Source organism: Budorcas taxicolor, chromosome 17 (genome assembly GCF_023091745.1).
Source record: "Budorcas taxicolor isolate Tak-1 chromosome 17, Takin1.1, whole genome shotgun sequence".
NCBI lineage: Eukaryota > Metazoa > Chordata > Mammalia > Artiodactyla > Bovidae > Budorcas > Budorcas taxicolor.
This window is the reverse complement of record NC_068926.1, coordinates 46,108,333-46,136,026: the sequence shown is the minus strand read 5'-3', so window position 1 is coordinate 46,136,026 and position 27,694 is coordinate 46,108,333. Positions and strand designations below refer to the sequence as shown.

General features: G+C 42.6%; 1 protein-coding gene across 1 annotated transcript; it reads right to left on the bottom strand.

Annotated features, from left to right (window-relative positions):
- Positions 1 to 11,075: 11,075 nt before the first annotated feature.
- Positions 11,076 to 13,792, bottom strand: LOC128062436 (serine/threonine-protein kinase D3-like). Its single transcript, XM_052654913.1, has 2 exons — positions 13,506 to 13,792; positions 11,076 to 13,461 (listed from the first exon to the last, which is right to left on the bottom strand). Exons 1-2 carry the CDS (start codon positions 13,790 to 13,792, stop codon positions 11,076 to 11,078), a joined length of 2,673 nt encoding a protein of 890 aa, XP_052510873.1.
- Positions 13,793 to 27,694: the final 13,902 nt, after the last annotated feature.

The window sequence follows — 27,694 nt, the reverse complement described above, 5'->3', positions numbered from 1 at the left end:
CACTTTTCTGCTTTTCTTTTTTCTTCCAAGCTTGGGAGTTGGAGGTGGTCTAAATAAGAGTTCCCAGAGAGGTTACAAGCCTTTTGAGTCAAATAGGGGAGATTTTGGGGTTGTTGAAAAAGAATCTGTGGATTTTAACTGCCTTGGACTGCATGTCCAGTTTTGCAAAGATTTACAAGGCATAACCTAAATGATAAATATGTTGATCCACCCATCCGACTACATTATACCTGATTTAAAGGGGACAGTCTTTACAGGGGGTGGGCAGTATGGCTGGTCTTCTGCAAGGGCTCAGCCTCAGTGTTAGAACAAGAAAGGTCAGAGAGAGAGATGAATTGCAAGGAGAGCTTTGTTAGAGGAACAGGAAGGAGCAGAGGGAGCCAGAGAGAGAGTTCTCAGAAACCTTACAGGATTTTTCCAACTGGGAAATCCTTTGAGATAATAGTAAGTTAGTTTCTTCAAGGGAAGCAATAGTCAATTCATTTGGGGGCCTCAAAATATCAATTGCAATACGCTTCCCATGCTGGTCTTATCCTATAAGTTTTTTTTCTCCCAATTGAGCATGCAAATAGATTAATTTAGAAATCTCAAATGAGCCCCAAGTAAACCAAAAGAGTTTCAAGTTGTTGTGGGTAATTTTAGTCCAACATCTGAGAAATATACAAGAGGAAGTTTTCAAATGAGCTGGAGTTCTGGATGATGACTGTCCGTCAGCCCTTAGAAACTGAACTCCTCATAACCGTACTCACAAAGTGAAGGATTTCCTTCCCAGATAAAGCCAACACCAGATAAACTCAACATCAGATAAACCCCAGTAACTCAGAATCTTGACCAAAATGGGAAGTTAGAAATCCGAGAGGACTTACTCCCAAGACCCAGGGCTGCTGAGGAGATGACTGAATGATGATGAGGACCTTTCATAGGTGCCTTACTCACGTTCATGGTGGTGTTGGAGGTAGAGGTCTGGATCCCCCTTGTGACACCATGTAATGCTGAAAGTTAATTGGTATCAAAGCTATAAAAAATAATAAGATTTGCAGTTTGGGAGACACAAATCTGGATAAACAGAAAGAGTGTTCCAGAGACAAGAAAGAGTCAGAGGCTTAAAAGGCAAAAGCCACAGTGTTATTCAGGAATTATGATTGAGAGTCGGGCACGACTGAGCAACTTCCCTTCCACTTTTCACTTTCATGCATTGGAGAAGGAAATGGCAACCCACTCCAGTGTTCTCGCCTGGAGAATCCCAGGGACAGAGGAGCCTAGTGGGCTGCCGTCTATGGGGTCGCACAGAGTCGGACACGACTGAAGCAACTTAGCAGCAGCAGCTGGTGCAATAAAGGAAATGCTGTCTTTAAAGAATATGTTGTCACAAGTTACTTTAGGGAAATAATCCAATTAAGTAGGTAGTTATTTTAAAGTAAGGGTCTGAGAGTATCTTGAGTTTCTGGAAGATTGGTTTTGGATGCCTGCATTAAGACAAGAGATGTGGATTCGATTGCTGGATGGGTAAGGTACCCTGGAATAGGAAGTGGCAACCGGCTCCAGTATTCTTGCCATGGAAGATTACATGGACAGAGGAGCCTGGCGGGCTACAATCTATGGGGTCACAAATGGTTGGACATGAGCAACAGAGCGCACAAGCATGTTAAGACAGGGGTGGTCAAAACAGCAGATCCTACCCAGGCTGAGATGCACGTAAGTCACACTTCCTTAATGGCCTCCCAGCTCTCAGCAACACCAACTCCATTTTCACCTTCTTTTACATGTTGGAGGCTCTGTTGCTGTGGGAGAAGACACAGCTCCTCTTCCTAGAATATAAAGAATGAGTCCCTTTTCTCTGGGTAGAAACTTCAGTGCCCACAACCAGATGAGAATTCCAGATAACAAACTCTAATTGAAGAGGAGTGAGTGGGGGTCAGTGGTCACAGTGAAAGTCCTGCCCAAGTCTAAGACACACCCTTTGGCTTCAGACAATTTCTGACAGTCAAGGCTTCCGAGGGCACCCATCTCAGGTGAGGACTCTCATGTAAGGAACCCCTAGTGGAGGACTCTGCAGGTGAAGATCCAGAAGAGCAGTCCTTGGGGTTTGAGCCCAAGGGCTTGACAGGTGCAGCAGCTGTGAGCCAAGGGCCAGCTGACAGGTGGACGGGACCCCTTCCCTCTCCCTCAGAGCATTTCTCTGCCTGTGGGATGGAACTGACATGTCTCTAGAGAATAAAGTTGGACCTGCTCCTGCACCCACAGTCAGAAGGCCCTGGGTCCCTGCAGCTCCCTGTCCTCTGTTCCTCCGGGTACACTCAGGGCTGGTTGTGGGGCAGGAAGCAGGTTTCATCCACTGTTCACACCTGTGTGAGTCACCAGGTGAGTGGCTTTGCAGGAAATGCAGCCCAGAGAGTGGATCTGAGCTTCCCAGGGGCCCTTCAAACCCTACTCCATGTGCCATGTGAGCTGTGCCCAGGGATGAAGGGCAGGTGAGTTTCCTGCTCTGTGGCTGTCACTGCAGATTTGAGCTACAGAAGGGGGAGTTTGAACTCCAGGGAGGAATAATGGAGCTCCTTTGTAGAGAGGGGCTCAGAGATTTCCAGAATGCAGAGCGGATCTCCTGCCTCCACCCAACCTGAGGTTGGAACCACAAGGTAACTGGGTCCCTAAACCCCAGTGCTTGTGGGCTCCATGTCAAGGATCAGTAGAGCCCAGACTGCAGGTGAAGATTCAGTCCTTTCCTGCAAAGTAAATGTCGATGTAGCAGTTGGAGGCTGGGAGCATGCAAAATGCAAACATAGCATCTCACAGAATGTTCTTTCCCCTCTAATCCCCATCTGAGCTGTCAAAGGGACCCTGACACCTGACTTGAGGGGGTGGTGGGGTGTTTACTTTGCCCCTGAGGGTGCAGGAGGGAAGTAGGGAGAGGTCTGCAGGGAGAGGCAGCAGCTGAAGCAGGGGTCCTGGAATACCTCCCTGTTCAATGGGGACAGCTGGCAGGTGATGTGCAGGGGCTCTGCTGGGGGCCAAGATTCAGGACAGGCAGGACCTGGGGGTAGAGGATGGAGCAGAGCCACCTGCAGAGCTGGGCTAGGATGAGAGCTGAGGATGGCTGACCGGGGCCCACAGGGAAGTTTTTTCTCACCATCCCGTGAAGGGACTGCTTCATGGGTGATGAGCTCCCCATCATTGGGAGCATACAAGCAGAGATGGAGGGACTGATCTGCAGCTCAGTCCTTGGGGGGAAGTTGGACTAACAAGGTTGCATTCCATCAGGTTCACTGATGATCAATCTTGGAAAGTTTAGGAAGCTTTAGTATTTTACTGTTTGGCTCCTCCTTGCAGAGTCTGACTCAGGGTTTAGGATGGGGCCTGAGGACCCCCTTGCCTCTGCAGATCCTCTCAGGTCTGAGAGTCTTGATTCCTGGGGTGTGAGAGCCCAGGCCTGGAACTGGCCTTGGACCCTGCCTCATGCAGACAGGTTTCCAGGAAGGCAGGCTCTCCATCCTGGTGCTTGGAACAGCTCTGGCTCCAGGCAGATTCTCATGCAGTGTGTATTGACATATTGGGCTCAAAGCTCTGGGAATTCCCTCTCCAGGGGTGCAGAGTGTTTCCAATCTGCTTCCTGCCTGGGGTTGCCCATGGCAGCCTCTGCCTTGGTAGTGGGGCGGGTGGAGGGGGGTCTGGTTTGCAATTCAAATAAATTTTAAGCAAGGAATAGTGAGTCTCAGAGCCCTTGGTCAGCTGCTGTATCTTGCATTATTTAATCGCAAGGGCTATCTGTGAGCAAGTCCATGCATTATCTAAGAAAAATATGAGTCATTATTTTAAAATACTTTATTTTTTTAAGGGTAGTTTTAGGTCCACAGCAAAATTGAGGGGAAGGTACAGAGATTTCCCATATACCCCCTGCCCACCTCTCATACACAGCCGCCCCTAGTAGCAAAACCCTCACCAGAGTCCATAGTTTATATTACATTTCATTCTTGCTACTGTACATTCTGTGGGTTTGGGCAAGTGTAATGAAATGTGTACATGATTAGAGCATCTTACAGAGCTCTACCCTAGGAACCCTCTGCACTTTGCTTGTTTATCCCTTCCTCCCACCTCAACCCCTGGCAATGACTGATATTTTTAGTCTTGCCACAGTTTTGCCTCTTCCAGAATGTCATATAGTTGGCATCATACAGTAGACAGCATTTGCAGATGGCTTCTTTCACTTAGGAAAGTGCAATTAAGGTTCTTCCATCTATCTTCTGGGCTTGATAACTCATTTATTTTTTCCAGCTTTAATGAGATATAATTGACATTAATTTGTGCAGGTTTCAGGTGTACTTGGTATTCTTGCCTGGAGAGTCCCCATGGCAGAGGAGCCTGGTGGGCTACAGTTCATGGGGTTGCAAAGAGTCGGACACAACTCAGTGACTAATCACAACACAGCATGTGGTATATACTTGGGCTTCCGAGATGGCGCTAGTGGTAAAGAACCTGCCTGCCAGTGCAGGAGACTAAAGAGACGCAGGTTCCATCCCTAGGTCGGGAAGATCCCCTGGAGAAGGAAATGGCAACCCACTCCAGTAATCTTGCCTGGAGAATCCAAGAACAGAGGAGCCTGACAAGCTATAGTCCATATAGCCCATGGGGTTGCAAAGAGTCAGACACGACTGAAGCGACTTAGCATGCATGTGTGCATGAACGTCGTGGGTTTTAAGTTTTCTAAGGTGTACTTACAACGTGTTTATTTAAAACACCTATATATTGCAAAAGCTAAAAATTCTTTCACATCACATAATTACCATTTCTTTTTTGAGGTAAGAACATTTAAGATTTACTTTCTTAGCAAATTTCAAGTATATAATACAGTGTTATTAACTATAAAGACATGCTTAGTTTACATTAGGTCCCCAGAAATTATTGGTCTTGTAGCGGGCAGTTTGTATCCTCTCACCAATATCTCCCCATCCCTGAACCCCTAGTAGTCACCATTCTACTGTCTGCTTTTATGATTTTTGTTTTTTTCGAGTCCATGTATAAGTGATATCATACAATATTTGTCTTTCTCTACCTGAATTTTTTCATTTTGAGTAATTCCCTCAAGGTCCATTCATGTTGTTGCAAATGACAAGATTTCCTCTTTTCTCATGCCTGAATAATATATGCTGCTGCTAAGTTGCTTCAGTCGTGTCTGACTTTGTGCGACCCCATGGACCACAGCCCACCAGGCTCCCCCATCCCTGGGATTCTCCAGGCAAGAATACTGGAGTGGGTTGCCATTTCCTTCTCCAATGCATGAAAGTGAAAAGTGAAAAGGAAGTCACTCAGTCGTGTCCGACTCTTAGCGACCCCATGGACTGCAGCCCACCAGGCTCCTGAGTCCATGGGATATTCCAGGCAAGAGTACTGGAGTGGGGTGCCACTTCCTTCTTGGAATATTCATATATATAGAGAGAGATATAAATAGATAGATAGATAGACATTATATATATAATACCTATCTATCTATATAATGCATTATATTGTATATATATAATGTCTATCTATCTATCTATTTATCTATCTATAATATTTGGGCTTCCCAGGTGATGCTAGTGGTAAAAAATAAAATCCGCCTGCCAGCGCAGGAGATGTAACAGACTCGGGTTCGATCCCTGGGTCAGGAAGATCCCTTAAAGGAGGGCATGGCAACCCACTCCAGTGTTCTTGCCTGGAGAATCCCATGGACAGAGGAGCCTGGTGGGCTATGGTTCATAGCGTCGCAAAGAGTCAGACACAACTAAAGTGACTTAGCACACATCTATCTATCTATCTATCTAATTTTCTTTATCCATTCATCCACTGAAGGACCCTAAGATTGTTTCCATGTCTTGGTTACTGTGAAAGCTGCTGCAAAGCACATAGGAGTGCAGATATCACTCTGAAATCCTGTTTTCATTTCCTTTGGACATATTCCCAGAAGTAGAATTACTGGATCACATGAAATTTCTATTTTGAATTTTTTGTGGAAACTCCGAGCTGTTTTCCATAATGGCTGTACCAATTTACATTTCTACCAATAGGCCACCATGGCTCCCTTTTCTCTAAGTCTCACTGACACTTGATATGTCTAGTCTTTTTGATAATGTCTATCCAAACTGCTGTGAGGTAGTTTTATTTGCAGTTTCCTGATGATTAGATAAGAAAGCCTTCTTCAGCAATCAATGCAAAGAAATAGAGGAAAACAACAGAATGGGAAAGACTAGAGATCTCTTCAAGAAAATTAAAGATACCAAGGGAACATTTCATGCAAAGATGCGCTCGATACAGGACAGAAATGGTATGGACCTAACAGAAGCAGAAGATATTAAGAAGAGGTGGCAAGAGTACACGGAAGAACTGTACAAAAAAGATCTTCACAACAAGGATAATCACGATGGTGTGATCACTCATCTAGAGCCAGACATCCTGGAATGTGAAGTCAAGTGGGCCTTAGAAAGCATCACTATGAACAAAGCTAGTGGAGGTGATGGAATTCCAGTTGAGCTATTTCAAATCCTGAAAGATGATGCTGTGAAACTGCTGCACTCACTATGCCAGCAAATTTGGAAAACTCAGCGGTGGCCACAGGACTGGAAAAGGTCATTTTTCATTCCAATCCCAAAGAAAGGCAATGCCAAAGAATACTCAAACAACCGCACAGTTGCACTCATCTCACATGCTAGTAAAGTAATGCTCAAAATTCTCCAAGCCAGGCTTCAGCAATACATGAACTGAGAACTTCCTGATTTTCAAGCTGGTTTTAGAAAAGGCAGAGGAACCAGAGATCAAATTGCCAACATCTGCTGGATCATGGAGAAAGCAAGAGAGTTTCAGAAAAAACATCTATTTCTGCTTTATTGACTATGCCAAAGCCTTTGACTGTGTGGATCACAATAAACTGTGGAAAATTCTGAAAGAGATGGGAATACCAAACCACCTGACCTGCCTCTTGAGAAATCTGTATGCAGGTCAGGAAGCAACAGTTAGAAATGGACATGGAACAACAGACTGGTTCCAAATAGGAAAAGAAGTACGTCACGGCTGTATATTGTCACCCTGCTTATTTAACTTCTATGCAGAGTACATCATGAGAAATGCTGGACTGGAAGAAACACAAGCTGGAATCAAGATTGCTGGGAGAAATATCAATCACCTCAGATATGCAGATGACACCACCCTTCTGGCAGAAAGTGAAGAGGAACTAAAAAGCCTCTTGATGAAAGTGAAAGAGGAGAGTGAAAAAGTTGGCTTAAAGTTCAACGTTCAGAAAACGAAGATCATGGCATCCAGTCCCATCACTTCATGGGAAATAGATGGGGAAAGAGTGGAAACAGTGTCAGATTTTATTTTGGAGGGCTCCAAAATCACTGCAGATGATGATTGCAGCCATGAAATTAAAAGATGCTTACTCCTTGGAAGAAAAGTTATGACCAACCTAGATAGCATATTGAAAAGCAGAGACATTACTTTGCTGACTAAGTTCCGTCTAGTCAAGGCTATGATTTTTCCAGTGGCCATGTATGGGTGTGAGAGTTGGACTGTGAAGAAGGCTGCACACCAAAGAATTGATGCTTTTGAACTGTGGTGTTGCAGAAGACTCTTGAGAGTCCCTTGGACTGCCAGGAGATCCAACCAGTCCATTCTGAAGAAGATCAGCCCTGGTATTTCTTTGGAAGGAATGATGTTAAAGCTGAAACTCCAGTACTTTGGCCACCTCATGTGAACAGTTGACTCATTGGAAAAGACTTTGATGCTGGGAGGGATTGGGGGCAGGAGGAGAAGGGGACAACCAAGGATGAGATGGCTGGATGGCATCACTGGCTCGATGGACGTGAGTCTGAGTGAACTCCGGGAGTTGGTGATGGACAGGGAGGCCTGGCATGGTGTGATTCATGGGGTTGCAAAGAGTCAGACATGACTGAGCGACTGAACTGAACTGATGCTTAAGTCTTTTTAAAAAATTTATTTTTTTATTTTAAAATTTATTTTAATTAGAGGCTAATTACTTTACAATATTGTGGTGGTTTTTGCCATACATTCACATGAATCAGCCGCAGGTATACATGTATCCCCCATCCTGAACCCCCCTCCCACCTCCCTCCCCATCCCACCTCTCAGGGTCATCCCAGTGCACCAGCCCTGACCACCCTGTCTCATGCATTGAACCTGGACTGGCGATCTATTTTGCATATGACAATATACATGTTCCAATGCTATCCTCTCAAATCATCCCACCTAATCAGTTTCAAGCTACATTTGTGAGTAGTGTAGGTTAGGGTCTAATTTCACTCTTTTGCATGTAGTTATCCAGTTTTCACAATGCTGTTTATTAAAGAGACAATCCTCTCCCCGTTGAGTAATCCTGGCTCCCTTGTCAAAGATCAGTTCACCTGTATATGCAAGGGTTTATTTCTGGGCTCTCAATTTTGTTTCATTGGATGATGTATTTAATTTTATGCCAGCATCATGAAGCTTTGATTACTGTAGCTTTGTATTACAGCTTGAAATAGGAAGTCTGTTGCCTCCAGCTTTGTTCTTTTCTTGGTATTGCTTTGGCTATTTTAGGTTTTTTGCAGCTCTGTACAAATTTTAGGGTTTTTATTTCCATGAAAAATGCCATTGGAATTTTGATAGGGGTTGAATTGAACCTATAGATAATATATGATCATTTTAGCTATAGAACAGACATTTTAACAATATTAATCTTCTAATCCATGAACACAAGGTATTTTTTCCATCTGTTTGTGTCTTCTTAAATTTCTTTCACCAAATTCTTGTAGTTTTTATTGTGCTTTCACCTTCTTGCTTAAAGTTATTCCCAAGTATTTCACTATTTTTGATGGTATTGTGAATGGAATAATTTATTTCTTTTAAGATATTTTATATTTAGTGTATAGAAACACAAATGATTTCTGTGTGTTGATTTTGTATACTGCAACCTTAATGAATTCTTTGATTAGTTCTAAATAGTTTTTGTTGGAGTCTTTCAGACTTTCTACACATAAAATCATATCATTTACAAACAGAAATTTTACTTCTTCTTCTGTGATTTGGATGTCTTTATTTCTTTTTATTACCTAATTGCTTTGGTTAGGATTTCCAGTAATAGATTGAAAAAGAGTGGTGAGAATATGCACCCTTGTCTTGTTCTGATCTTAGAGGAAAAGCTTTTGACCTTTCACCACTAAGTATATTAGCTGTGGGCTTGCCATATATAAACTTCATTAGTTGAGGCACATGTCCAATTCAGTGAAGGTTTTTTTAAAATCAGGAAAGGATACTGTATTTTGCCAAATATGTGTTCTGCATATATTGAGATGATCATATGAATTTCATCTTCCATTCTGTTAATGCAGTGTATCACGTTTACTGATTTTTTTATGTTGAACCATCCTTGCATTCCAGGGATGTATCACAGTTGATCATGATGTACAATCCTTTTAATTTGCTATTGAATTAAAATTGCTAATATTTTTATGACAATTTTACATCTAAATCCATCAGGAATACTGGTCTAGAGTTTTCTTGTGGTATCCTTATTTGGCTTTAATATCAGGGTAATCTTGGTCTTGTAAAAAGAGTTCGGGAATGCTTCTCTTTCTTCTATTTTTTGGATGGATTTAAGAAAGATTGTCACTAATTATTATCTAAATGCTTGTAGAATTCACCAGTGAATCCATCTGGTTCTAACTTATTGTGTTTGGGGAGGTTCTTGATTACTGATTGAATCTTCTTACCCATTATTGGACTATTCAGATTTTCTTATTCTTTCTGATTCAATCTCAGTAGGTTGTATATTTCTAGGAATTTTATTTTTTCTTAGGTTATCCAATTTATTGGTCTTTGGTAATTCATACAATATTTTGTATTTCTTTGGTATCTTTGGTAATGTCTCCTCTTTCACTTCTGATTTTATTTCTTTGAGATCGCTCTCTTTTTCTTAATTTAATTAGTTTTGTCAATTTTATTTATCTCTGTTAATTTTTATTGCTGGAAAAGGACAAAATAGATGGACATCTTATGCCATTGCAATGTGGACATCAACCTTTAGCTCATTTCTCTTTACCGCTGAATAACATTCCATTTTCTGTATTTACCACAGTTTACTTATCAGTTCACCTACTGAAGAGCATTTTTGTTGCTTCCTAGTTTTGGCAATTATTAATAAAGCTGCTATAAATATCTTTGTGCAGGTTTTTGTGGGGACATAAGTTTTCATCTCCTTTGGGTAAATACTAAGGAGTTTCATTGATTGATCATATGACAAGAATATGTTTAGTTTTGTTAAAAAAACACCAAACTGTCTTCCGAAGTGGCTGTACTACTTTGCATTCCCACCAGCAATGTATAAGAATTCCTGTTGCTCCACATCCTCTCTGGTATTGTCACTGTTCTGCACTCTGGCAATTCCAAATAGGCATGTAGTGGTACCTCATTGTTTTAGCTTCCATTTATCTGCTGACATAAGACATGGAGCATTTTTATATGCTTATTTGCCACCTGTATATCTTTGGTGGGACATACAAGTCTGGGTCCCTAGACCATTTTTAATTGATTTTCTTATCTTCTTCTTATTGAGTTTTAATAGTTCTTTGTATATTTTGGATAACAGTCCTCTATCAGATGTGGATTATCTTTAAAATCGTTTGATAGCATCTTTTACAGAGCAGATGTTTTAAATTTTGTCAGTTATTTCATCCGTGAATCATGTCTTTAATATCATGTCTAAAATGTCATCATCATACTTGAGGTTATTTAGGTTTTTCCCTAAGTTATCTTCTGGGAGTTTTGTAGCTTTACAGTTTATATTTTGGCTTATGCTCCATTTTTTTTTTTTTTTGCTTATGTTGTAAAGGTTTATGAAAAGCTTCATCTTGGATTCCATTATGTGTTTTTATGACTCAGTTTCCCCTCTTGTACCTACTCAGTATGAACTACAGTATCGGTGTCACTGATTCCTTATGTTTTCCGTATCTTTGCATCCTTTCAGATGACAGCATACAAAGAACAACAGTTATGCAGCAAAATACCAGTCCATAACATGAAATGCTTCCTTATTGAAGTTAGCTCACTGATAACTAAGGATCTTCTTCCATGTCATCTGGATTGGGAGCCGTAATGAAGTGCTTTGGGTATACAAGGTTGTGTGTGTATGCATGTATTTCCCAGCGGGCATCGTCACTTTCGTGTGTAATGTAACGTTCACCAATTCGAGTTTCAAATTGTCTAAGGTCAAGCCGAGTCTGATAGTCCTGCAGCCAGGGATGGCTAAGAGATTTGTCTACACTGTAACGTTTTCTCATCTTCACTTGAAGTAGGTTGTTTATCAAATCAATTGCTTCACCAGAAATTTCTCTCCATGGATTTGGTGGGTACATAAATGCAGCATTCTGGATTTGGTCATTTATATCTTCATCTTCATTAAAAGAAAATGTGCCACTGAGGCTCACATAGACGATAACTCCCACTGACCACATATCTAGAGAACGGTTGTAACCTTTGCTCCTAAGAACTCCAGGGGCTAAGAATGCTGGAGTTCCTACCACAGATCTCCTGAATGACTTTTCACCAATGATGCGTGCAAACCCAAAGTCACACAGCTTCACCTGAGGAAACGGCTCTGCTGATGCGAGCAGCACATTTTCTGGCTTTAAATCACAGTGCACAATATTCTTAAAATGCAGATTCCTCAAAGCAACAAGTATCTGTGTAACCATGAATTTAGTTATTCGTTCTGGAAGTCGACTTTTCTCACTAGATAAAATCATTTCCAGCATATCTCCATGTAGCTTTTCCATCACTACAAAAACTCGTTCCGGGGTTTCGAACATACATTCCAGGTTTATAATCCCAGGATGGTGCAAATTCTGTAAGATAGCCACTTCATTACGGAGCTGACTTTCCTGTTTTGTGGGGAATCTCATCTTATCAATTACTTTAATAGCCACATCCCTTCCAGTCTTTCTGTGTTTTCCTCCATAGACGATACCAAACTGGCCTGAACCAAGCACCTCATCTGCAAAGATCTGGTAAACAGTACTGATGTCCACATTCTCTTGGATCTGACAATTAGATACAGAGATACTGGTAGACAAATCTTTGTGATCTTTCCCTTGGCCTGGAGAAGTACAGACGCTGGCTTGAGGCGTCACAGGCATGAGAGCTTGGCGAATTGCTTTTTCCCAGCTCTGTGCTACATCAAGTCCCACTCCAGTGGCAGCAAGAACAGGATTGTGAGAGCTGTCCCCATTGTTCTCACCAACGAAGTATACCATAGTATCAGTGATGATTTCAAAACAGTGTGGGTTGCTGCCTTGTGAAATGCTTGTGAAATCTTGTGGTGAAGATATGCGGAGAATTTCTGAAAGTGGAATTTCCTTATAATACTTTGATCCAGATTCATTTTGAAACAGTGTAAGACATTTGCTGTCCAGTCTCCAATAATACCTCTTTCTCAGGGTATCCCTGCTGGTGTAATGGACCATCCACCCTTCCTTCACCATTGTGCTGCTCTTCCTCTTTGTGTGCTTGATGGACTGGACAACCCTCATCAGCGGAATGTTATTGCTTGTTGATGGACTGATTGTTTTAATAGCTTCTTCGTCTCTTTCCACATCAAGATCAGACGGATCCAAGAAAAACATTTTATCTTCTGGGGGAGATAGTTCTTCTATGTCATCCAAGCCCCGACTGCCATCACTGTTCATGTCACTGCTGTCAATATCCATCGGTATATCTGTATCTGTTCCCAAAGTAGATGGTTCTCCATTGAAAGTAACCTCTCCAAGGCAGTCTCTCGGTACTTTAGATGCACATCGCTTATGGCAGTTGAATTTACAATCTTTATACTGCATTCCTTGGCAAAAGAGGCCTTTCAGTAACCGCTTGCAGTACTGACATATCATGGGATGGGTGTATGAGTGAACCGCAAACGTGTGTGGGACTTTCACCCTGCACATGACCATTTTTTCCATCCAGACTGGGCGACCACTCCAAGAAGGAATTCTCTTACTAGGTTCTTGGTGAACATGTGACTCTTCAGTGGGAAGGGCTACATAGTCAGTCTGCAGGAGTCTTGGAACTGAGAGGCCAGGTCCTGCCAGGGATACATTTGAGAGACGTCTCTTTCTTACACCACTACAGTTATTTGGAATCTTGAAGGCACATCGTTTATGATAATTTAATCCACAGCCTTCACATTTCAGTCCCTGGCGTACCAATCCACAAAGCATCTCACCACAGTAATCACAGAAAGTAGGCGCTTTGTAAGAATGCACATAGAGAGTATGTGGACGAATCTGGAAGTCTTCTACTGTGGCCAAAGCTGAAAGAACAACTTCTACGAGGTCTCCTTCATGTATTTCATCTGCTGAGGTAATGAGCTGCAGAATATTTTCTGAGTTCATATCATGGCGAAAAAGAAGAATTTTGTCATACATGCCAAAGAATCCACACTCTGGAAATGCTACATTAGAAGATAGGGACAAATCACATGAAGCATAAGGAACTTCTGATAAACAATGGAGCAGACAAGGTCCTTGACAGCAGATATAGACAGTTCCTGGGCTTCGATGGTAATGCTCTCCCTTGTGAGGCCAATCTGCAGCAGGAATGAGACTGTATGCACTGAGCCTCTTGAGTTCGTGAGTGATGGTGCACTGAAGCTTCCATTAGAGAGTCGCGCAGAGAGTCCTGTTTTAGGACTTGAACACAGAGAAGGAGCTGGAAGCACACCAGGAAGAGTGGCAGGTATTACAGACTTCTGAGCTGATGGAGGAGAATTGTTTGCAGACATCTGCCTTTTTTTAATCTTTTAAAACAGTTGTCAATTCTTTTCCAATGGTTATGAAGAGGCCTTTAAATCACAGTGGTAAAAAAATGACTGTAGTTTTGGATTTAGTTGAAAGCTTCTTTACTTCCTCTTTTAAGCCACTCATGCTGATGATGGCAAGTTCTACAACTGTGAGTTGACTATACCAAAGGTCCCACTTCCCTTAATATCAGTCCCATCAAAAAAGTCTTGTTGTTAGGACCACAACCAGGGTTTGGGGAAGGATTTAACATCACTGGATTATCCTCATCAGAAAGAGTTGGCATTGTTTATCTACTAAACATCTTCACCTATTTTCTTTCAAGTCTACTCTTGTCTCTCTCTTTTAATTTCAGAAAATACATAATGAATAAGAGTTGTTTTTCTGTCAAGTAAAATCCTCCTAGTTTAAAAATTAAAAAGTGTTTAGGATTAATCTATTCAGTTTGTATCCTTTGATTCATTGATCCAACAGGACACTTTCTCAAATGTCCACCCTTAAATCGCCTTCTCACATGTCCTCATTTTCATTTTGAAGGAGTAAATTTTTCCAAGATTAAGCACAAAGCTTTAAAAAATAGAACAGGTATATTCCACTTGATGAACGCGTCCACTGAGAAAGGTTGATGCTTTCTGAAATGTAGATAGCAGAGCCTGGCTCGGCCGGGCGTGAGAAACTCCAAGCCTGCCAGCGTCTGGGTCCTGGACCAGGAGCCAGCAAGGCTTCACGCGCCTCGCAGAATCCCGCCCGCCACAGGTGCCCCTTCTTCCCTCCCTCCCCTTATGCTCCATTTTGAGTAAACTTTTGTGAAGTCTGTAAGATCTATGTCTAAACTCAGTTCGTTTTTCGTATAGATGTCCAATTGTTCTAGTACCATTCGTTGAAGACTTTCTTGGCTCCATTGTAGTGCCTTTGCTCCTTGTCAAAGGTAGGTTGACTCTCTTTGTGTGAATCTGTTTCTGGGCTATTTTGTTTCACTGATCCATTTGTCTGTTCTTTTACCAAAATCACACTGTCCTAATACAGTACAATAAGTCCCCTACATATAAACCTTTAAGCTGTGAACTTTTGTTGTGCTTTCACACCAAAGAGATTCATGATGAAGGAAACTGCAAGGGGATTTTCTTTATTTGAGGAGACATGATTGATTTCTAAGGCAAAAGACTCAAATGTAGAACAACACACAAAGGTTGCAGCTGCTAAGTCGCTTCAGTCGTGTCCAACTCTGTACGACCCCATAGACGGCAGCCCATCAGGCTCCTCTGTCCCTGGGATTCTCCAGGCAAGAATACTGGAGTGGGTTGCCATTTGCTTCTCCAATGCATGCATGCATGCTAAGTCGCTTCAGTTGTGTCCAACTCTGTGCAACCCTGTTACCATATCATCTATGATGAGAAAAAAGAGCTACTACCCAGACATCACTGGATTGATTCTTCAAGAGGGTAAATAGAATTGAATCCGGCAAAGAACCAGAACCTGTGGCATCAATGTCAGGTGTGAGTGAAATTGCAGCTTGCCCTCCACCTCCTATTGCTGACGATCCTTCAGCTCTACCTTCTCCCACCTCCTCCCCCTCCTCCAATCAGCAACTTTTCTTGTTATTCACTCAATGCCAGCGCTTGTATGCCAGCTGCTTGCTGTACTGTACTACTGTATTTTTCAAGGTACTTTCCTGTAATATTAAAAATGCTTTCTTTTTTTGTGCTTTTTATCTTTTTAGGTATTATTGTGTGTAAACCTATTACAGTAAAGTACTATATAGCCGATTGTGTTAGCTGGGTACCTAGGCTATCTTTGTTGAACTCATGGACACATTGGACTTATGAATGTGCTCTTGAAATGGAATTTGTTCATATGTATGGGACTTACTCTAGTTTATATTAAGTCTTGAAATTGGGTAACATCAATCCTGTAACTCTGTTCTTCAATATCATGTGGGTTCTTTTGCTTCTCCATATAAATCTTAGAATCAGTTTGTCAATAATGATAAAATAATTTGCTTGAATTTTCCATGAGATTGAATTTAATCTACAGATCAGTTTGTAAAAAAGAACTAACATCTGGAAAATATTGAATTTCCCTCTTTATGAAGATGGAATGAATATCTTTCCATTTATTTAGTTCTCTGATATTCATCAGAGATTTTTAGCTTTGCTCATGTATATCTTGTTATGTTTTGTTAGATTTATACCGAAGTGCTCAATTTGGGGCATGCTTCTTGCCTTGAGAATCCCAGGGACGGGGGAGCCTGGTGGGCTGCCGTCTATGGGGTTGCACAGTCGGACACGACTGAAGTGACTTGGCAGCAGCAGCAGCAAAGTAAATGGTATTGTGTATCAAATTCCACTTGTTAAAAGTGGGTCATTTTATGAAAAGTAAAAAAGTATTAGCAAAGGCAATCATATAGATATGGTATGCAGAAAGTGAGGTTTGGTCTAACTTTGAGGAAGATGGAAATGTGCTCTTCTTATCCCAGTTCAGTTCAGTTCAGTTCAGTCGCTCAGTTGTGTCCGACTCTTTGTGACCCCATGAATCGCTGCACACCAGGACTCCCTGTCCATCACCAACTCCCGGAGTTCACTCAGACTCACGTCCATCGAGTCTGTGATGCCATCCAGCCATCTCATCCTCCGTCGTCCCCTTCTCCTCCTGCCCCCAATCCCTCCCAGCATCAGAGTCTTTTCCAATGAGTCAACTGTTCACATGAGGTGGCCAAAGTACTGGAGTTTCAGCTTTAGCATCATTCCTTCCAAAGAACACCCAGGGCTGATCTCCTTCAGAATGGATTGGTTGGATCTCCTTGCAGTGCAAGGGACTCTCAAGAGTCTTCTCCAACACCACAGTTCAAAAGCATCAATTCTTCAGTGCTCAGCCTTCTTCACAGTCCAACTCTAACATCCATACATGACCCCTGGAAAAACCATATCCTTGACTAGACGGACCTTAGTAGGCAAAGTAATGTCTCTGCTTTTGAATATGCTATCTAGGTTGGTCATAACTTTCCTTCCAAGGGTAAGCGTCTTTTAATTTCATGGCTGCAGTCACCATCTGCAGTGATTTTGGAGCCCCCAAAAATAAAGTCTGACACTGTTTCCACTGTTTCCCCATCTATTTCCCATGAAGTGATGGGACTGGATGCCATGATCTTCGTTTTCTGAATGTTGAGCTTTAAGCTAACTTTTTCACTCTCCACTTTCTCTTTCATCAAGAGGCTTTTTAGTTCCTCTTCACTTTCTGCCATAACGGTGGTGTCATCTGCATATCTGAGATTATTGGTATTTCTCCCAGCAATCTTGATTGCAGCCTGTGCTTCTTCCAGTCCAGCATTTCTCATGATGTACTCTGCATAGAAGTTAAATAAGCAGGGTGACAATATACAGCCTTGACGTACTCCTTTTCGTATTTGGAACCAGTCTGTTGTTCCATGTCCATTTCTAACTGTTGCTTCCTGACCTGCATACAGATTTCTCAAGAGCCCAGACCCCAGCCAATTGTCAAATGTGCTAGACACATCCACATGGTCAACACCCCTAATTATTTCATCACCACATGAACCTGCCCTTCCTCTTGACTATCTCACTCCCAGACTCTTCCTCCCAGCAGGGGCCACAACTCCACTGTGTGGGCTCTGGTTCCCTACCCCCTCCCTTCCTCCGTCTCCCTGGTGCCCTCCTCCTCCTCATTCTCCTCCTTACTTGTCTCCTCCCTTCTCCTTTCCCCTTTTCCCTGCTACCCCAGACTCTCTTTAACAGGTCCCATTGCTACTGTCTTTCCCCACAAAGGTTTTCCCCCTTTGCCTTTCCCATAGGGTGATATTTATTGGCAACAAGTCAAAGGCACCATGAACAAAAGGACTGGCAAGTGGGGATGGGGGAGAGAGAAGGAAGGGTGATAGAGACGAAGGGAGGGGAGAAGGGATAGAAATGCAGGGGGAGAGACGGACTCAAAGCCTTTGGATGAAAGTGACACTACATTCCCTTCACATTTATTTGGCTGAAGCAAGGTGATGCTTGAGCACTTCTGAGTTGAGCAGGGAATGCATGATCCTTTCCCAGGTATGAGAAGCTAATAAAAACAGTGGTGTCTGTTTCTTAAAATAGAGTGTCCTTGATTACCTCAGGGAATGGCTTAGTTTTTGAATTTTTATTGAAATTCAATTACAAATCACAAGTGCACAGCTCAGTAGATTTCCACCTGGGTGAGCACACCTGGGTGACCTGCACTCAGCTCAGAAAACAATCTTGAGTGGGAGACCCCTCCTGTCCCCTCCCACTCAGGATTTGCTTTGCTCTGGAATCTGGCAACCCACTCCGGTATTCTTGCCTAGAGAATCCCATGGACAGAAGGGGCTGGTGGGCTGCTGTCCATAGGGTCGCACAGAGTCGGACATGACTGAAGCGACTTAGCATGCACGCATGCATTGAAGAAGGAAATGGCAACCCACTCCAGTATTCTTGCCTGGAGAATCTCATGGAGGGAAGAGCCTGGTGGGCTGCTGTCTAAGGGGTCTCACATAGTCGGGCATGACTGAAGCAACTTAGTGGTAGTGGCAGTGGAATCCAGCAGATGGCAACTCTAATCAGAGAAACCACTATTCAGTGTGTCTGGAAAATATAATTAAAAGCAACAAATTAGAAATATGGAAGGGCCTGTGTTGATAGAACTGTGGCTCTGGAATTGAAGGGTCTTCTTGATCTGTGCTTGAGATGTGTTGGTTCTAATTACAAATCCCACTGGACTCTGTTTTCATTTGGCCTTTCATTATCTATGGTTCTGGCTCTGTTTTCATTGCTTCATGTCCCCCCTTTATTCATAAGGAATCAATCCACCAGAAAAACCAATTAAAAACTAAAAGAGATTAAAGGCATTTACTGTTACCATGTGAACATTTCTATAGCATTGGGAACAAGCAGCTTAAAACCTACTCACATTAAAATTAAACAAATACTTTACATTCAGTGTTCATTTCCTTGGTCATATTTTGTGTTGTTTCTATGGAAACATGCAACATTTACGCTAAAAGCAGCACTCTTCATGGTTTACGTACTTTTATGCCCAGCTCTGGATACTTCCACTAACATCTGAGTACTGCTTCAGTAAGGTTTGTCTCTGATGTATGGCATGCAGTGTCTAATGCAGCATCATTTTAAGCAAGTTCTGTGGTAGGGAAACAGAAGTTTTGCTTTAGGGGCATCTGCGCTGTATCTTTGGGGAACAGAACAATGTGTCCCAAGGTTCCTTCTGATGTATGGTTTTGTATCTTTACAGTAAATAGAAGCAGACTTTTCAATGGCCTGCCTCCAGGGGAATTCAGCATCTGTCCCAGTTCTCATTCAACCAGCAAGAACAGACCTGAATTCCAATGGACAGTGGTGAGCTCAGACAGCTTATGATCAGAGATTGGAAAGAAAAATCCAAACCATCAACTCTGCTTTTCAGCCAAGTGATACAGTTAGATAATTAGATAATACCCCTGTTGCCTCAAAAAGTAGAAACTATCAGGAGTGAGGCAGTACTCAGTAGAATCTCTGAAAACAGGGGGCTAGCTAGCTGTGGGGTCTTGGTGGCAGTACAGTTCACCCCAGGGAAGGAGCTGGCTACAGTGACATCTGTGATTATGAGAGATTCAGACCATGGGTCTGTCACTGGGAAGCTCTGGGTGACTGGTAGCAAATTGTGTGAGATACAGACATGAAGCTGCTCTGCCTTGGTCATCAGTGTCCAGTTCTATGAGTCACTCAGTGTGGTTATGTGGCTCTTCTGAGTATGCTTGTAGCATACAGAGGCCCATGTCTTTCATACGACATGGCTCTTAAATACAAGCTGTCTCCCTTACTTGTTGCCCAGCTGGAGAAACATGGATCTGGTCCATCACTGAAGGAAGACTGTCCGTGGTAGGTGCCTGAGAGGTGCTGGGTCCTCATATTGCAGTGCAGTGGCTCCCTAAGGTGTAATGTCAAGGGCAACTTTGATTATTCATGATTATATTCCATGTACTGACTTTAGAACTTAACTTCTGAAAAAGATATGACTCACCTATTCCATTAAAAAAATGTAAAGTTTTTCTAAAGGGACCAACTGCCTGAGGGAACCCTCTATAATGCTAGGGTCAGAACTGGAGCCTCAGGCCAAGTGATTAGGAACAGGAAGAACATTTCGGCAGAAATGGTTGACACATTTGTAAAGGAGACTTCTATTAGCTCCATGTTTGAGGATGAAATGGCAACTAACTAACACAGAGCATTTACTATGGGCCAGCACTGTTCAAGTTAAATCCACACAGAAGCAGAGAGATTAAGCAACTTCCTTGCTGCCTCCTAGCTTATAGACAACAGAGTGAGTGTAGAACCCAGCCTCTGTCTCCAGAATCTGTGACTTGACCACTATGCATCTGCTAATAGGAGCAGAATTCCAGGTTACTGATTTAAATGTGATCAAACCAGCTGGTCACCTTAGCCTGTCAAAATAGAGACTTCTCCCCAGAGGATTAAGAGTGAAAGGTTATTGGGTTCTAAGTCTCAGTGGAGGTCACTTTCTAGGAAGCAGCTCCCTTAGACAGGATCCCTCTTCCCGCATCTACCTCTGGGACCCTGGGTTGGCCCACTCAGCTGCCCCTGGAGGTGTGTGCCCCATGCTCACAGCTCTGTTCCTGTTAGATGAGTCACACCCTCCCAGAGGCATCCTAGACCCTGTGCCCACATCTGCCTCAGCTCTGCATCCCCAGTTCTCCCACTGCTCACAGCTAAGGAGGCGTCTGAGCCCAGGATAGTTCCCAATGGTCTCTCTCCTGTCTCATCCTGGGGATCCCTGCCCACCCTCTCATCTACCATGTCTCTGTATGGACATTCTCAGGAGCTGATACCCAGGCATCTATGTAAAAGTTTCTTAAAACTACCTTTTATGTTAACGTTTGACCTGTAATTGAATCTATTCCCACACTGTGGCCAAGGTGGGTCATAGGAAAGATCATCCAGTCCAGCCTCCAACTTGAGTTTTCATCGTTGGGTTCTGGAAGGAAGATGTGCTGAAACCAGCCCCAGAGAAACCATCTGGGCACATTATAAGAACAGAGATGACTCAGGTACCTCCCACGCTCATTTCATCTGTGATAAAATGACTTCTGTGAGGCTCTTTTGTATTTTCATTATATTGACCTTTATGTTAGTGGCAACTGGAAAGGTGACCCCAGCTCAGCTAGTGAGGGCACCGGGACCAGGCGTAGGGCCTGTATTCAAAGAGTCTCAGGTAAGGAAGTGGAGACACGGAGACATGATTTTACACGTGTGAGAGCTCCTTTAAAGGGACGGAGCTGTGAGCTTGGGTTAGATGGTGTAGATTCCAACCCAAACCCTTCTGCATTAAAAATGATTGCCAGGTGGTCAAGACAATAGAGCAGGGAGACCCTGAGGTCACCTCTTCCCATAAGCACCAAAATTACAACTCTTTGCAGAGTAATTATTGATGAGAACAACCTGAGGACTAGAAGAAAGTATTTTCCACAACTGAAGGCATAAAGAAGGGACCACCACAATACGGGTAGGAGGGAGAGCCGCAGCATAGTGCAGACCCATACCCCCAGGTGGGCAACCAACAAGTAGGAAGATAGTCACAACTGCAAACATTCTCTTTGTGAAGTGAGGAGTCTAACCTGGGTGCTTTCCAGCCCAGGGGTCCTGCACTGGGACCATGAGACACCACAACATCTTGCTTTTGAAGGCTATCAGGGCTATAGGAAACAGAAACTCCACTCTTAAAGAGCTCACACAAAGGCTTACATGTCCTGAATTTCAGAACAGAGGCAGTAATTTGAAAGGAGCCTGGATCAGACCCACCTGCTGATCTTGAAGAACCTCCCGGAGAGGCAAGAAGCAACTGGAACTCCCACTGGAGACACAGTTGCTGGTGTCAGCTATTTGGGGGAGTTTGTTTCACCAGAAGGACACTGGTGCCGGCAAGAGACATTTTGGGGTCCTCTCTCTAGTCTGCTAGCCCACCAGTCAGTTGGCACAATTAATAGGGGACTCTGGACCTGTGGGGACCCAGCCCCACTTCCTAGTGGAGTAGCACCAGCTCAGGGATCTTCCAAGCCTCCCTAGACACAGCCCTGTCTTCAGTAGGCCAGTCCTGGGACATCCCCTCAGCCCATGCAGCCTGCCAGCCCAGGCACCATCCTTGGACACTGGTGAGCCAGCCCCAGACTCAGAAATCACTGCATACCACAGCCAGACACTCTGGGATTCAGCCCTGACCATCAGTGGGTCAATGAGTCATCCCAAGGACTCCCAGTGCTGGACAGACAGCCATGCAAGGACATGACCCTGCCCACCAATGGGCTGTCAGATTCCACCAAGGCAGAGCCTGGGAGTCGACTGAGTCAGGACCAGTCCCACCTATCAGTGTGCCCACAGTAGTCAGCTCTGCCAAACAGAAGGGCTCACACAGCCCACATAAAGGGCTCTCCTGGAGCACACAGTTCTAGTTCTAGACGGGAGTATGCTGTTGGTTCTCATAGGATACCTCCCACATAAGGCCATTTCTCCAGGATTGGGAAGTGCACCCAACCTACCTAATACACAGAAATGAAAACAGAGAATTCGACAAGATGAAGTGAGAGAAGAATGTGTTTCAAAGGAAGGAACATAAGACTCTAAGAGAAGAACTAAGTAAAGTGTAGATAAGCAATTTACCTGATGAAGAGCTCAAGGTAATAATCATAAAGATGCTCAATCAACTCAGGAGAAGAAAGCACGGACACTGTGAAAAGTTTAACAAAGAGTTAAAAAACATAAAGAAGAACAAAACAGAACCAAAGGATATAATAACTGAAATTAAAAGGACACCAGAGGCAATCAACAGTAGATTAAATAATATGAAGGAAAAGATCAGTAAACTGGAAGGGAGAGTAATGAAAACTACCTAAGCTGAACAGAAAAAAGAATATTTAAAAAGAAGGATAGTTTAAGACACCTCTGTGACATTTTCATTATAGGGGTCCCAAAAGGTGAAGAAAAAGAGGAAGGGACAGAGATCTAGTTTGAAGAAATAATAGCTGAAAACTTTCCTAACATAGGAAAAGAAAATTACTTCCAATTCAGGAAGTAGAGAGAGTCTCAAACAAGATCAACCCAACAACATCCATATCAAGACACACTATAACTAAAATGGTAAAAATTAAGGATAAAGGGAGAATCTTAGAAGCACCAAGAGAAAGCAACTATGCAAGCAAACTTCCATAAGGCTGCAGAAATGTTGCAGACTGGAAGAGAGTGGCATGATATATATAAAGTGATGAAAAAAAGGAAAAAACCCTACTAGTAAGAATATTCTACCAGCAAGGCTATCATCAAATTTGAAGGGGAGAGAAAGAGTTTTACAGATAAGCAAACTAAGAGTTCAGTACTATGGACTCAGCTTTACAAGAAATGTTAAAGGGGCTTCTTTAACTGTAAAGGTCCACAATAAGAAATATGAAAATGGTAAAAGGAAAACTCTGATTGGTAAAGGCAGATATGTAGCAAAAATAGTAGATCAACAAATTATTAAGCTATCATAAAGATTGAAAGACAGAAGTAGTAAAATCACCCATATCCACTTAATAATGCACAAAAGAAAAATATGTAAAATACGAAGCAAAAAATGTTAACCATGAAGGGGGCAGTAAAAATGCAGGTTTGTTAGGATGCATTTGAACTGAAGAGATCATCAACTAAAAATAATCACAAACATACATAGGTTGTTATAAGTAAACCTTGTGGTAACCACAAACCAAACATCAATAATAGATACACATAAAAAAAGGAGTCCAAACATAAAACTAAGGTAGTCATGAATTCACAGGGAAACAGAGGGGAGAAAAATCAGAAAAGAACAAAAAGGGACTACAAAATGACCTACCCCAAACTAACAAAGTGAAGAGGGAGGAATACTTTCAAACTCTTTCTGTGAAGCCAGCATCACCCTGATAGCAAAGCCAGACAAAGATACCACAAAAAAGGAAAATCACAAGCCAATATCCTTGATAAACATAGACACAAAAAACTTAAAATCAGCGAATGAAATTCAGGAACACATTAAAAGGATCACACACCATGATTAAGTGGGATTTATCCCAGGATGCAAGGAGAATTCAATATACAAAAATCAGTGTAACATATCACATTAACATGACAAAAGGGTGAAGTAATACATGATAATCTCAACTGGTGCAGAAAAAGCATTTGCCAAAATACGACACACTTTCATGACAAAAACACTTAAGGAACTTGGAACAAAAGAAAACTTCCTCAACGTAATATAGACTATACATGAAAATCCACAGCTAACATCAAACTCAATGGTGAAAGAGTGAAAGCTTTCCTCTAAGATCAGGAACAAGATAAATCACTTGCTTTAGCATTTCTATTAAATATAATATTTCAGGGTATAGCCAGAGAAATTAGAGAAGAAATAACAGGCATTGTAATTGGAAAGGATGAAGTAATGTTGCCTCTATTCACAGGCAACATGATCTAACATATAGAAAACTCTAAAGTCTCCAAAACCTAAAACAACTATTATAACAAATAAACAAACTCAGGAAAGTTGCAGGATATAAAATCAAAATGCAAAAATCACTTGTGTTTCAATACACTAACAGTAAGCAATCCAACAAGGAAATTAAGAAAACAGTTACATTTAAAATGGCATCAAAAGAATAAAATATTTAGGAATAAACTTAACCAAGGAGTCGAAAGACCTGTACACTGAAAACTACAAAATGTTGCTGAAAGAAAATAAAGCATTAATAAATGGAAAGATGTCTGTGTTCATGGTCTGGATAGCATTGTTGCTTAGATGTCAATATTATTCAAAGTTACCTGCAAATTCAATACAATCACTATCAAATCCCAAAGATGTTTTTTGTAGAAAGAAAAAAAAATAGTCCTATATTTCATGCACACTTACAATGCTCCCAGAATAGCCAAAACAATGTTGAAAAGAAACAAATTTGGAGGACTCACACTTCTTTATTTCGAAACTTACTGAAAAGACACAATAATCAAAATTGCATGGTTCTGGCATAAAGACAGAAGTACAGACCAATAGCACAGAAGAGACTCATTAATACACCCTCACATACATGGTCAAATGATTTTTGACGAGAGTGGCAAGACCATTCAATGGGGGAAAGACAGTCTTTTCAACAAATGGTGCTGGGAAAACTGGATATACATATGCAAAAGAATGAAGTTGAACCCTTATATTTCACAATATTCAAAAACTAACCAAAACTGGATCAAGTACCTAAATGTAATAAGTAAGATGGTACAACTCTTAGAAGAAAACTTAGGAGAAGGTTCATGATATTGCATTTATCAGTGATTTATTGGATGCAACAGCTAAAGCAGAGGGAGCTGGAAAAAGAAAGTTGGACTTCAAAAAATCAAAAACCTCTGGGCATCAAAGGATTCTCTTAAGGAAGTAAAAAACAACCCACAGACTGGGAGAGATATCTTTGTGTCCTATATCTGATAAGAGAATAATATCCAGAGTATATAAAGAATTCTTACAATTCAACAACAACAACAAAGAACCCAGTTACAGACTCAGATGTAGAAAACAGATGTTTGGGCATGGGGGGAGAAGGTGGCTGTGAGATAGATTGGGAGAACGTGATTGACGTAAATATACTATCTATTTTACCATGTATAAAATAGATAGCTAGTGGGAACATACTGTATAGAACAGGGAGCTCAGTTCAGTGCTCTGTGATGGCCCAGATGGGTGGGATAGCACGATGGGAGGGGGGTCCAAGATGGAGCATATATATGTATGAAGAAGTGAAGTCATTCAGTCGTGTCCAACTCTTTGTAACCCCATGAACTGTAGCCTACCAGGCTCCTCTGTCCATGGAATTTTCCAGGCAAGAGTACTGGAGTGGGTTGCCTTTTCCTTCTCCAGGGGATCTTCCCAACCCAGGGATTGAACCCAGGTCTCCCACATTGCAGGCAGATGCTTTACCATCTGAGCCACCAGGGAAGTCCATATGTATGTATATATATGGCGATTCACTTTGTTGTATAGCAGAAACCAATACAACATTGCAAACAACTGCACCTCAATAAAAAATAAAAATAAACATATACATGCATACAAATATACACCCCTCCCCACATTCCCTCTTTGTTCTGCTTCTCTGGAAACCCTGACTAATACATGTATCAAGGCCCTGTAAAATAACCTCTTACTTGAGATGCCCAAGGACAATAGAAGCAATTTTCTTCCTACTTTCAAATAAATGGACAAAGGGCTTGAGTAGACATGTCTTCAAAGAAGATACACAAATGGCCAACAAGCACATAAAAAGATATTCGACATCACAAATCATCAGGTAAATGTATATGAATATTACAATATACCAAACAGTTCACAGACATTAGGTCTGCTACTATAAAAAAAATGAAAAATATCAATTGTTGGCAAGGAGATAGAGAAACTGGAACCTGCGTTGCTGATGGAATGTACAATGGTGTATCCACTGCTGAAGTAGTATGGAAGTTACTGAAAGAATTAAAGAATTTTCAGGGCAGTAGTGGAGAAACAGATACAAACAGACCTATGGACATGGGGGGAGGAGAGGAGGGAGAAGGGGAGATGGATGGAGAGAGTAACAGAAATTTACAATACCACATGTAAAATAGATAGGCAATGGGAATTTTCCGTATGACTCAGGGAACTCAAACAGGGGTTCTGTGACAGGCTGAAGGGTGGGATGGGAAGGGATATGGGAGGGAGGTCCGGGAGGGAGGGAACATGGGTGTACCTATGGCTAATTCTTGTTGATGTGTGACAGAAAACCACGAAATTCTGTAAAACAATTATCCTTCAATTAAAAAATTAAAAAACAAAAAACAAAAAAGAATTACCATATGATTCAGTAACTCTGTTCCTAGGAATTGGATATAAACTCAATGTTCAAGGCAAGACAATTCGTAAGAGCCAACGGCAAAACCCCTGATGTCTCCCCCAACATCACTCCAGCCTCTTGGGACACCCCATCACCAAATGCCCCTGAACCTTGATGGGGCAAGCCTGCGGTGCTCTCTGGACCTCACGTCTGCGCCAGGGGGTCAATGCCACAGCAGGGCCCCCTCCCATGATGCTGCCTCTCCCTGGTGGACCAGCCTCCCACCCCTGGAAAGCAACCATGTCCCAAGTCAGGAGATAGAGCACTTTCCAAAATTAGCTTCCTCTGCCAGAGGTGTCTCACTCAAATAGCAGTCTCATAATTGCTCATTTTGGGATCTGATCAGGTATTTCCTTCACAAGAGTCTATGATGTTAAAAGAAATTATTGCATTTCTGAGCTCTTTTTGCCAAAGGCACCAAATCTCGTTTCTTTATTAGTTTTCTGCTGGCAGGTTTATGTTTGGTTTTCCTGAGGGGAGAGAAAGTCTGACTTTCCAGCTCTGCCATGTGGCTCATCAACACTGTGCTCATAGCAGAGTCTGGTTCCAAGTCCAGACTCGGTTGGTGGAGAGCTTTCAGGGGACAACCATGAGGGCACCCGGTGGGGGCTCCGGGAACTGGAGTGCGTGCACCCATTGTGACCCCCTCTGTCCTCCAGAGCCACACTCCACCCTCTTTCACCCACTGCACCCCCAGGAGATGACCTGGGGCCCGGGTCACCCAGGCTGCCTTGCCTCCTGCCTTCTGTTCTGGCCCCCGCAGCGGGAGGCTCCCGGGAGATCCGAGGGTGTGTGGAGAGAGAGGGTGGGGCGTTTGGCACCCACGCCTCCCTGCTTGGGGCTGTGCTGCTGGCAGGACCTGTGATCCTCAGCCCGCAGCCCCTCTCCCTGTGACCATCTCCCCCCACATCGTCCCCTCCTGCCCTTCTGGAGGGGGTGG